Source organism: Eptatretus burgeri, chromosome 2 (assembly GCF_056783735.1).
Source record: "Eptatretus burgeri isolate ZD-2024b chromosome 2, Ebu_testis_v1, whole genome shotgun sequence".
In the NCBI taxonomy this organism is placed as follows: Eukaryota; Metazoa; Chordata; class Myxini; order Myxiniformes; family Myxinidae; genus Eptatretus; species Eptatretus burgeri.
In genome coordinates, this window is record NC_140962.1 from 47,886,347 (window position 1) to 47,899,420 (window position 13,074).

General features: G+C 43.3%; 1 protein-coding gene across 9 annotated transcripts in view; it reads left to right on the top strand.

Annotated features, from left to right (window-relative positions):
* The window catches only part of LOC147031992 (zinc-regulated GTPase metalloprotein activator 1-like), a 453,248-nt gene that overhangs the window by 14,716 nt on the left and 425,458 nt on the right, over nucleotides 1–13,074 (top strand). For all 9 annotated transcript variants that reach the window (XM_085869237.1, XM_085869238.1, XM_085869236.1 and 6 more), the window contains exon 4: nucleotides 9,653–9,749. In XM_085869237.1, coding sequence (XP_085725363.1) covers nucleotides 9,653–9,749 — 97 coding nt within the window. The remainder of the gene's footprint in view (nucleotides 1–9,652; nucleotides 9,750–13,074) is intronic.

The following is a 13,074-nucleotide window of genomic DNA, read 5'->3' on the forward strand; positions in this document are numbered from 1 at the left end:
TTGAATGAAAGGACTTCTTCCAGGGGATTGATGAAAAAGTAGATGGGCGGGTTTTCTCAAGGGTCCTTTTGGAGAGACATTGTGAGAGAGTGAGATTTGTCAGGATCGAAAGACATGTTCTACGTGTTGGAACAGCTTGTGATTTTAGGGAGTGAATCTGCAGAGAGTGATTAGGCTGCTGCTTGCCAATCTGAAGGATGACAGATGGAACAGCAGAGGGTGGAGTCATCAACAAAGACATGAAGAGGATTTTCCATAGTCAGGGAGATCATTGATGAAAACCAGACAAAGAACAGGGCCCAGAGCACTGCCTTTAGGAACTCCAGCCTGGACAGGAAGAGGGGATGAGAGAATTCCATTTAGTGCCACACGGCTGCGACAGGAGAGGAAGTCTGCGAGCCATGAGTGGAGATGGCCTTGGATACCAGAGGAAGAGAGTTTGGTGAGCAAGGCAGGGTGCCAGACCATGTCAAAAGCACGTGATATGTCCAGGGATATGGCTCTGATTTCATGTCTGGCATTGAGTACCTCCATCCATTGTAGGGAGAGCAGAAGCAACACATCCAGAGCAGCATGACCTGGTCTGAATCCAAATCAAGCCATAGGCCAGAGGAAGGATTTCATGTCTGAAGCGATGATGGATTCCATAACCTTGCTGATAATTGGGAGAAGGCTGAATGGTCTGTAGTTGCAGGGATCTGTTTTTGCACCTTTTTGTGCAAAGCAGTGATGTTTGCTGATTTCCAAGCAGATGACAGATGACCTTGAGCAAATGAGAGGGTGAATACAATAGAGAGAGGGTGAGCAAGAACAGATCAGGTTTTAAGGACACATGGGCTGATGCCGTCTGGAACGGTTCCAGAATCTGAGTCGAGGTTTGACAGCAAGCTCTTCACTCTGTCAGAAGAAAAGGACACAGAGTCCAGGGACAGTTGGGTGTGACTGGGTAAGGTGGGTAGAGAAAGTGATGGGTTTCGGACACAAGATTTAGAGCCAAACACCGAGTTTAGGCATTCAGCCTTTTCACGTGCGGTATCAGCTGTGATGCGGCCATTTGTGGTAAGGGAGGGGATGGAGGGGGAACATACATCAGAAACAGATTTGATTTGATGCCACCAGTATTTGGTGGAGGGAGAGAGGCTTGAAAGTTCAGACTTGAGATTAGAAAGATGTTGTTTTCTGGCTCTACTGAGGATAGACATACACTTGTTCTGGGCTTTATGGAAGGAACTGAGATTACCCTCAGTTGGGTTGGCTTTCCATGAGGCCAAGGCAAGTTGTTTCATGACAACTGCCTCGTCACAAGCTTCAGTGAACCAAGGGCGGGAGGAAGGGTTGGACAACTGAAGATGAGAGGGGATAAATCTGTGCATGAGGGAGAGCAAGTTTCTTTGAAAGAATTCCCAGGATGAGTTGATGTTGGTGAAAGTAGCGATGGGAGACCAGTCTCGAAGTTTGATGGCTGCTTGGAGACCCTGCCAGTCGGCTTGAGTGAAATGCCAGACTCGACGGTACTGAGGGGGTTCTCTGATAACAGCCAGAGAGATGTCCACTTTGACAAGCACGTGGTCAGAAGAACCGATTGGAGCGGAGGAAGAACACCAGATATTTTCAGGGAGTTTTGTCAAAATCAGATCCAGAAGAGATGGAGTATCGTTGGTTGAGATCCGGGTCAGGAAGCTAACCGAATGAGTCAGTCCCAATGAGTCACAGAAGTCTTTTGCTGAAGTGCCACGACAGGTGAGAGAGGTACCCACACCGAGCCAACTGGCATGATGACAATTGAAATCACCACATATGAGGAAGACAGAGTTCAGATGAGAGGATAGAAGTTGGTCCATGTTTTCGGATAGTGAGGTGTAAATGGAGTCATCACTGTTTGGTGGATGGTACAGCACACATATAGATATGAGGTGGGAGGGAAGCCTTAGTCAGAGGTATTCCTGGGGGTGTGGGGGAGTGAGGGCAGTGCATGGAGCGTGAGAAATAGTCTTTGATGAAGAGAGCAACTCCTCCACCAGGACAAGGCTCAGGTCTGTCATGCAGGAGGGGGGAGTAACCAGGGATAGACACTAAAAAGTCAGAGACGTCTTGAGGGAGGAAAGTTTCTGTTCAGCAGATTATGTCTGGTTTGTCAGTCGCAACCTGTGTGGAAAGATGTCAGGTTTGAGCGAAGGTCCTTCAGGTCCTTCTTCCAGCATGATATACCTGAGCCTTGTCCTGGTGGAGGAGTTGCTCTCTTCATCAAAACTCTATTCCTCACTCTCCATGCACTGCCCTCACTCCCCCACACCCCCAGGAATACCTCTGACTACGGCTTCCCCTCCACTCCCACCTCATGTTTATATGTGTGCTGTACCGTCCACCAAACAGTGATGACTCCATTTACACCTCACTATCCAAAAGTTGTTTGCGAAAAAAAAGTTTCATTGGTAAATTTGCATTGTCGCAGCATCTCAAAAATATTCCACCGGGCATAAATCTTTCTCTTCCAAGACATGGCCAACTTGCTTTTCTTCATCCTATTTTCTACTTTGAAAGAGTTGCATATTTTTCCTCCTTTGACAGACCCAATTCTGGAATTTCAGACTGTATCCGACAGTCACTTCCCCACAGCCCTTATATTACTTAATTCCATCCCCCCTTTCCACTATCCTCTCTCTACTGGTTGATTGTCTCCTAAAAATATTTTGTTTTTGTGTGTGGTTTACTATCGCAGTCAGTATTTGATCGTTTTAATGTAGTATTTTGAAAAGTTAGCTGTGCTGCCTTCTCATGTTAGCTCTGTGTTTATACTCTGTGGGGATTTAAACTGCCATGACAGCCCAACTGGATTTGGTCATGCAGTTGTCTTTCTGTGAAACTATGGGCCTTGTTCAGTCATTTGGCTTTCTAACTCTCATTTCTCCATAAGGTTCTCATTCCCTGCAGGACGTGGACACACCACGAATTTCCTCCAACTTGCCTTGCTCCTGATCCACATCGCTGTACTCTTCAGATCATGTCTTTATAAAACTGTCTGTTTTGCTGGCTGTCTTCACAAAGAGCATTGCATCTTAAAGACCTCTCTCCATCCTTCAAAACCCGCTAATAAATAGTGATGACTGTCTTTGGAATATGCACATCATGTTGCAAATGGGTGGGGAAACATGGACACGTGGCAGGGGAATGTGGAGAAGGGGTGGGGGTGAGGGAATGCGGAGATCATGTAAGGGTGATTGAATGTGGAAAGGGCATTGGGATGAGGGGCTTTTGAGCGGGGGTGGGTTGAAGGTGGGGGAATGTGGAATCATGAAACATGGAGTATATGTGGGGGGAGCAGTGACTCGGAGCAGGCCCAGGAGGACCTGGGAATGCAAGAGACGATGTAGGGGAAGCTATTGACATGAAGAGGTTTATCACCAATGTAATCCCACACTCATTACAAAACGGGTTTGTTTTCAGAATCCCAAAGTCAGGAAGATGAAGACTGACATCGGGATCTTGATAGTGGGAAGGATGTTTAAGACACAGAAAAGCCGCACTGTAAGGAAGGGATAAAAAAAGAAGCAGTATGGGAGAAAGACCTTTGGAAATGAGGTTCAAGGAAGATTAAACGTTTCGAAATTGTTTATTTATTGATGTAAGTTGATGTATTATGAGGGGAGGAAAAAACAAACAAGGTAAATGAAAGGAAAGAGGAGTTGCTTTGGCGATGGAAAGGAATGAGCTGAGAATGAGTTCTAATGAATGAGGATTTCTTTCGTCATTTTGAGACGAAACATGAAGAGAGTGAGTGAAGGAATAAGGGTGAAAAGGATGAGTGTGACAGGCGTTTGAGGAATGAAAATTGTGGGGAAGGAGTCAATGATGAAACAGACTTGCAAATGTGTGGCCAACAAAGAATGAAATGGATCATCAAAGCATGGGGTACGAGGACACTCGAGGCTGAACTGACACTCGAGCGCACACCTATGCCAGGCTGAACAGTTTATGTGTTGTATCCCACTGATAGGCCAGATGCTTGTGTCATTCTGGGTCCTTCCCTTAATTATTTTTGTATTTCATCTGCGCTTGCAAGCAGGGGTATTGCTATTGATTACATTGTCTCTTCTGCTTTATTACTTCGTGTTTTTCTTGAGTCAATAGCATACTCGGACGTCTCCTGTTTTGAAAAAAATATTAATAACGACCAAATACAACCCATCACTTCGCTGACGGGAATATTGAGGGGGGAAGGGGAGAAAGAGGGAGGGGAGGGATAGAGGAGAGAGAGAATAGGGGAGCGCTGGGGGGGGGGGGTTTGGCAGATGTGATGTCCAGTTTAACGCTTATTCGAGAGACGGCACACACATTGATGAATCTCCCTGCCTGTGAAACACAGGAATGCCATTTTATTGCTGGGTTGGGATTCAAACACAGGCTAGACAGCTTGGCGTGAGCGAGTGTGCGTACCTCTCAGCTATCCTGCCATGATGTAGTGACTCATTGCTTTGTAATGACTGAAAACATTTTTTACTCATTGTAATCATCTAATTTATTTTGCCTTCCTAACTCCAGAAATATCCCCACAGAGAACCGAGCTGCGGTATCGCTATCAATGCTTGAAGAGCGCTCACCAAGTGGCTTAAGTCCCACTGTCAGTTCTACCTTGCTCTTCCATGAGTCTTGCTCATGTAAAGAAGAAGAAAAAAAAAACTGGTCAAAAATGTGGAACTAGACTTTCATTTCTTGAAAGTTTTTCTTTCTCGAGTTTCTTCACCAAGATTGACAGGAAAACCACTAGTTTTTTTAGTTTTTTTTTATCCCCCGCCGCGTGGCGGAAGGGGGATATTGTTATTTTTTACAATTATGTCTAGCTTTGACACTGAACTTTTTGGTCACTCATATAAACATATTTGCAGATGATGCCTTTGGCTTCATCATCTGGCCAAGTTTTTTTTCTCGGCCATTCTCAGCTGATAGCAGTGTACTGTATTAGGGATTCTTCTGCAGTACAGCTTTCATGAGCTGCTGCTGCTGAATCGCATTACTTCCTCCTTCCCATCCCGAAGTCTACAAACTAATCAGTATCCATCAGCAAGAAGCTGAGGCACAGGCTTGGCTTCTTTCTCACCACAGAGAGGTTAATGGCCTCACATTCCTCTATTGTCTTTCTTTTAGTTCTGCCTTTCCTGCTTTATCTAATGTCCAACTTGACCAGGCTGTACTCTTTCATCTGATCTTGGAGAAAAACACATTAAAATGTTTTTTTTTTAATGGCAGTGTTATTATTGAATTAAGACATATTAATTGGAACCATCATGCTATAATTGTGAATTCCTTTGCAGTATGGTGGCATGAGCGGAATTCCGTGGTAAAAATTCCACAATAGAAAAAAAGAAAGAAGAGGAAGCCTCTTGTTGTTCCGTTGATTGTAAGAGCTCTGCACTGGGAGATTCAATCAGGAATGTCTTGAGTTGTACGCACCTAGCGCTTAAAGAAAACAAGAGTAAAATGAGTTTAACAACATGGATTTCTTCAAAATGTTTGATTGGGTAAACTTACCACAGATTATATGAAGATAATTTTTGGCTTAGGAATGTATAGGCTGTCCCCAAAGTCTTGTTATGGCTTTTATATTTTACAGCTTTGCACACTCTTGGCATTCTCTCAACCAGCTTCATGAGGTAGTCACCTGGAATGGTTTTCCATTAACAGGTGTGCCTTGTTAAAAGTTAATTTGCGGAATTTCTTTCCTTCTTAATGCGTTTGAGCCAATCAGTTGTGTTGTGACAAGGTAGGGTTGGTATACAGTAAATAGTCCTATTTGGTAAAAGACCATTATTTTGTCTGTATTTTACAACAAAATATTTTGTGCTGTAAAATAGGAAATTTCAACATCCAGTTGCAAGCATAATCTCGAAGATTATTCTTTCGACTGTAATGTGGTCCTGAAATGGAGAAAATACCAGTCTGATATTTGATTGAACGAGTGTTCAGGAAGATTGAAGTGTTGAGCAACTGGCTTGGAGTGATCTGTGCTGTCGGGTCATACATCGAGCATGTGTTCACGGAAGTTATCAGCCAAAAGGTTTTCATTCCATGTTCCACCCATCTCTTTTTTTTCCCTCTCATTGAAGGGGTACCTACAAGATGTAGAGAGTGATTGTGTGGCTTTTTTTTCCTTTGCTTTCCACTCTTGCCCTGCCACCAACCCCTTTTGTTCTCTGCTTTTGCATTAAAAAAAACAAATTCCTCTTTTCATTTATTTATTTTTGATCTTTCCTCCTCTTTTTTAGAGTTTCTTCTTATTTCCCAACTTATCCTCCTTTTTCCCAATCCCAGTGCCCCTTGACATTTTTTTTTAACTCCCGAAACCTGTTCCTCCCTTTTGTGAGTTGTCAAAATGAGTCATTGAAACCTCAAGTGCACTCTTTCTGATCAATGTTCTGTTTATGTCATCCATTGTTATATATACTTATTCCATATGCAGTTTTTGTTTTTATAGAGTTTGAGATATCAGTTGCTTTTGTCATAATATTTGTCTGTTTTAAGGTCGTTGCACATAATTGTGAATGCCGTTTCTTCCAGCAATTTTTACTTTGTGTCACATTGCCACCAACAAAGTCGACAAATATGTTGCATTTTATTTTAATGTAAACACTTAAATGTTTCGATGAATCATAAATGATAAATGAGCAAACGAGAAAGTCAAGTAAAATCAAGTGACAAATGTATCGATGTGATAACTGCATCTAAAAAAAAAAACCTGTTCCACAATCCTTTTGACTGCACATTGATAACGACGTAAACGCAGCACCATGCGATTCAGTCACCTTACCACCGCCTTCTCACTGACCACCGTTGGGACAAAGGTGCCGAGTTTACCCCCGTGGGCTCCAGCTTGGCGGGCTATTAGAGTGTCGGTGGACGTAAATTTTACAAGATGTTCGGTGCGGGGGAGAAATCGATCCCCCCGTTAACCGCTGTTTGTCCGTGATTAACACTTAATAGCGCACAAATTATTTAACGGAATAGGGTCATTTGTCTTGTCTGCCATGGCCGGGCCCAGTGTGTCCAACTCAGAGCAGAAATAATAGAATAATAAATGAGTGCCGATGAGATGGAAGGCTTTTCTTGCTGCTCAACATCGAAAGCAAGGGATGGGCAACAGGGAACTTTGGAAGGTGGCAGGTTGGTGGATGTGGGGGCAGGAGAGCAGGATCGCTTGTTTTATACAACTCGAGGTTTCCTTTAAACGCTCTTTAGCTGTATTTTTGGTTTCTGGAAAGATATACAATTCGATATACTTTCATAATTAATATGTCACTGATGGTTAAAATCCATCCATCCATTGGAACCATACTTTGTGGGACCATACGTTGGTGCTGCCGAATCAGTCTCCTCGGCTCTTGGGCACAATCCTGGATGGGTCACCACTCCGACGCAGGATACCAGCAAGCTGGTACTCATTTTTGCCGACCTCGGAAGGATGACAGGCTGAGTCAACCCCACCTGGTATTAATTCAACAGCAAAGCAGGATTTGAACTCGGGACCGTTGGATCCAAAGCCCGCCATCCTAACCATTAAGCCAACACCAGGCATATGGTTAAAATGTTGGCATTAAAAATATGCTTTATTTGTTTGATTGTGGTTGGTCATCGCTGTTTGCCTGTTTTTCTGTGGCTAGTTGTGGTACGAACTTGATGACAGTGACTGAGGATGGATCTCCAACATGTGCAAAATGAATAGCATTGCATTCCATCATCTGTGGCTAAAGTACGATTGAGGTTTTGCCCTAAGCAGTGCTCTGTGCACCAGTTGTCTTCAGTAATTTGATATCTGATGTCACTGATCTTTGTGACTGTGGGGATGAAGCCCACCCGGCAGCAGAGCATGCTTCTTTTGTAGCCGTCTGCTTTGACGAATCACACGAAGGAATTGGTGGCTGACCGCTTCGGGGCTGTCAAATTGAAGAATTAACCAACAGCTGCACAAAGTTTTGGAAAAACATTTTTGTGCACATGTGAGAACAACAAATATACAAGTCCATCAAAACTTATTTCATTTAACATTGAAGATAAAAAGGCTACTCTTGAATTGTCGAGGTGACATCTTGTACACTAATGATTATGCTATATTATTTATATATATTTATATATTTGGGTATTGTCACTCAATTGCTGTCACTGGTAAAGGATTTTGAAAATGCACCCTTTGGATAATCAAATTACAGAATGGGTGTATATTGTCAATATTGCAAATTGACAGAGATATAGTGTGGTGAAACAATATTTTGTGCTGGAGTTTCTTGAAGGGAAAAGTCTTAAGGAAGATGCGATTGCTTCTTTATTCATTCTTCAAATTGTGATTTGAGCATTGTACATGGTATTGGCAATGGCAATGAGCCAAAGAGTGGCAGCGATCCTCCGACAGGCCTGTGGTCGTACAAGTGATTTACAAAGGTGGACATTGCAGGCCATGACATTGGAGTGCCTCATTAACTTTGTGGCTTAATTTGCATCTTAATTGGCTTTTTTTGTCCCCAGCCTCCTCTACTTGTTCTAGGATCGTCTTTATCCCAGAGCTGGAGGGGCTACTTCCATAGACCAAAGACAAAAGCTTTTTCTGTTTAAATTTTAATCCGCGCCTCACAAATCACATTCTCTGCGTCGGCCTGCTTGGCATGCGCCTCTGTCACTGTGCGCTCCATTTGCGTCTGGTGGAAATTGCCCAACTTAATTACTTGTACGGCAAGGAATGGTAAACCTTTATGTAGCGCGAAGGGTGGAGTGAAGAGACACCAGTGAGGAGGCCCTCAATGAGACACAGAAGGTGGTATCTTTAATAATCTCAGAGTTCACTGAGCCATTGCACCAAAATACTTTGCAAGGAATTATTGCTGAAACCAAGATGAGAGGTGACTGACGTGATGGGACTGCTTGAACTTGCTGATTCCTCTTTTTGTCTGTCATTCCGCTGCCAGTGTGCAGGACTCAAGGTGAAGGGTATCTTGGACAAGTAGGGGGTTAAACGGACAAGCCCTTATTAATTAGTGATGATTTAATTTTAATAATAACCATAACTCTTGGCTTAACTGGTCCCTGTGGGCTAGGACCATCGCGTTAAGTGAGAATTAACAGCCGAGCACTCTCGCTGCTAATTACCTGCTCAGGGCGCCCAGCTTGAGTGAAGTTCTCAACCTAATAGTGATGATTTTACGGGTTTTCCTTGTCGTTTCCAGAAACCTAGTCTCTGGCAAGATTTTTTTTTTTAATTGTATTTCTCTAAACCACTTCATTTCATAATGGAAGCGAGTACTCCAATGAAAATGTCAACTATGGTGGTACCTCTGCAAAATATGGTGTTCTCTCGAAATAAATTCGACCCCGCACAACTCGTGTCAGAAACGCTTTTAATTTTTGAACGAATAACCTTTTGGTGTAGCATGCGTTTTTTTTTGTTGATGTGACCCAGCTCGAGTATTCATATGTTTTGAGACATGAGTATTCTCTGTAATAGGTTGGACTCCAACCGCCTGTTTCTTCCATAATGCCCTTCATGTTTTGATGTGCTGTTTCATATCTCAGTGGGAGGTATAGCTTTTTTTGACCTCTTCCAGTTTAACTATTGTCCAGCATGCAGTGGAAAACATTCCAGTGTTGAGTGAACCATGCAATTTGTTTGCAGGAAGTGCTTTGGAGCAGGTTCTGGCGGTTAAACAAACTGGAGCACTTTACGAGGAATGGCTCGAACTCAGAAATGGCTGCCTGTGCTGCACTGTCAAGTAAGCCACGTGAAGACTGTTGGGAGATTCGAGGCTCACAGCTTAGGGGGACCTGACAAATTGTAATGTTCTTGAGCCAAATCGCCAGAAAACAATGAGGAAAGGTGACCATTAATTCATCGAATGTATTGTTATGTTTGTGGGGTAGATGGAGGAATTTCAGAGCAAAGGTAGGATTGTATAGGGTAGTATGGTCCATGGACGAGCAGGAGATATCTCGATGTAATTTAAGTAGGGAAAATTGTCAACTTAAGTTGTTACGTGTCACTGCATGGGGGGCGGTGCTGTGTTAATTAGGTAGGGTTAAAGGCCAATTTTTCCTCGTATGTGATTGCCCCCTGTGACCTTTTCCTACATTTTCACATTTACAAAACTGACAATAAAAGAACCACACTTTTAACAACAACAACAACAATAACAGACCCGAACATTTCCGAGCAGGCATGAAACCCCGCCTTCTCAGCTTCGTGCCAACAAGCCACGCCCTGAGGCTTCTGATTGGTCGGTGTGACTTGATAGCAAGGGGACATGATCAGAGAGGAGATAGTTGGGTGAGCTATGTGGTGGAGATAGAAGGCTGTTCCTCGCTGGCTTCTCCTCGACATGCCGAATAAGGCTGCACAATTCTCGTGTTCGTGCTATCTGAATTTGCCTGCATGCTGGAACAAGACGCTAGCCATTACTGTTCGGCTGAGTCGCGAAGTTGTACGTTTCTGAGGAGAAGAAGAGAAGAAGAGCACATCTCATGGCTTTATCTCAGGGCCTCAGAAATCGTCCTGTCGTATGGTCAAGGACAAAGGCGGCGACCATTTGCGGCGAGTGGACCTGGTGTAAAACAGGAAGCAGGGTCGGCACATTCGTTTATGAGAAGAAACTGTACAAAGGTTTGTGGGCCCTTAACGAAGGAGGACCACCTGTGTGAAATACCACGTACGTTTCCTGTGCAGAGAGTGGCCTGGTGACATTTTGCGTGTGGTTTTCCATGCAGGACGACGCGGTTCGATCACCAAGCTCCTAAAAGATCATCTCTGGATACCCAACTTAGTGAAGAATATAGGAAGGGATTTATTTTATTTTATCTTTCCCCTTATCTGTTTCTCTATCTGTGTATAGGCTTCTCAAAATTTGCTGTAGTTTACCTCGCATTACATTACCACATGCTTTGATTTATTTTCATAATTACGCTTTGCTATATTTCCAAAATAAACATTTGATTTATGTTCATGAAACCCTATTTATTAAGATTGCTCCTGTCTGTCTATTCGTTGTGGGTTCGAGTATAAACCCTCGTGCTTCCATCCTGGTGAACACCTCTGCTCCGTGCTTTGCCGCCTCCCGTCCCCCACGCGCATTAATCTCCAAGGATCACGTGTTTGCCTCCAAGGTACAACTGTTCGGCTGTTCGTCCAGGTCGGTGTTCACCGCCCCGTCCACGACAACTGAGTCAAGGGTCGGGGTAATTCATTTCACCTGGTGGACACGACAGTATTGTCTTCCTTAACAAGATATTATGTGCTCATGAACCAGTCTCACAACAACACTCATCAAGCAAAACATAGAAGCTTACCCTCCAACACAATTGTTCCATTTCTCCCAACAGTACTTGCATTTTAGCCAAATGGTGATAAATTTTGGAATCGTAACCATATCGGTCACAAAAGCACTAACACCGTTCATAAGAATTGAAAAAACACGTTGCACAAAAGTTTGCTCTACTCAAGTACTCATGCATATGGTCCTATTGATAGTGCAGGGGAACTGAGTGCTCATGATGTTTTCAGAATTAATGTACTGACATATCGAACCTGCCCCACCCAACCCTCCTCCACCTTCCTCCTAAAGAAAATGAAGTGGGAATTTGGTAATCTAAAATGCAGATAATTGGATGTTCTCCAGCGTTTTTAAACTGCATTACAAAGTTGTATTTTTCTGTTGGAGTGACTATTTTATTGCTATTTCTTATATTCTTGAAGCTTATTTAGTCAAATCTCTTCTCACTCAGCACCCTCTCAAAATCTCCTTTTGGGTTAAAATAGAGGAAGAAACAATGGTCTGACCCAGTACACCACTGCCAGCAGGGTGCACTCATTATTAACCTCCAGCCCCCCCCGCCCCCCCCGGCATTCAACTTGATTTAAACCTTCTCTGGGATGCTTCGTAGTCTCGAGTACAGAGGCAGAATAAACGTGGAGGAAAAAGATACTCTCCATTTGACGAGTTAAAATGAATGGTCTTTGAGATGAATTATGCTGGGATAAATGGAAAAGTTCTTCTTTTGTTATTGTAGTTACTTTCCACTATTATTATTGTTATTATTTATCAAGACCTGTTTTATTGACAAGTTTAAGTAACATTATTACATCTGAAAAATCATGTCAGCCGAGTTTTAATGGTGACACCATAAACATGTGAAATTCCTGCTACTTTGTTGATTCCGTTTATCCAGCCTCAAGGTTGGTTGATGCTAAGATGACTGAACCTGATGGAAGGATTTAAAGTGGGGATTGAAGGAGGGAGTGGGTTTATTTTCGTTGAGCGACGACGTATTGTTCCAAAATTGGGAATTTTTTCTGTCGTTCACAGTTTATCAGAGCCTGGTGTTGGCTTAGTGGTTAGGGTGGTGGCTTGGGATCCCAGGATCCTGAGCTCAAGCCCCGTTGGCTGCTGAATTAACACCAGGGGGTTGACTCAGCCTGTCATCCATCTGAGGTCGGCGAAGTGAGTACCAGTGTACTGGTCCCGGTGTATGCCCCAGTTAGAATAGGTATACCATATCCCTGTGTGTCGTAAGAGGCGACCAGGGTTGGCGTCAGGAAGGGCATCCGGCCATAAAAAAAACATTGCCTCAAGAAAAAGCCAAACCCCTGCACAGCAGGGAAAAATGGCTGTAAAAATGGTTCACAGTTTATCGTTACATTGATGAAATATGTTGTTTATGATTGCTATAATTGATGCATTGATGCTGGGTAGGTTGAGTTAATAATATCGATGATTTTGTTCTAAATTTTTCATTTTATATGCATGATTTTGGAATGTTATTAAGTACTCGAGAATTCTGACTTGGATTTATATATGGTGGATACGGTGGGCAACACCTGTGCAGGCCAGGTGTGAAGCAACTTGAAAATTCCGAGAGAACATCTCCATCCCAATTCCCCCCTCCTCTCCACATTCTTCCTTGAAGAGGGCAGTGGAACTCCCATTCCTGATGTTGAATTTGGGTGTGCTGGTGAGAGACAGAAAGAAAAGAGGAGGGGATGCAGAGATAGATATATAGATAGATGTATCCGAGATCGGTCAGAGGGGCACAGAGAAAGAATGAGAG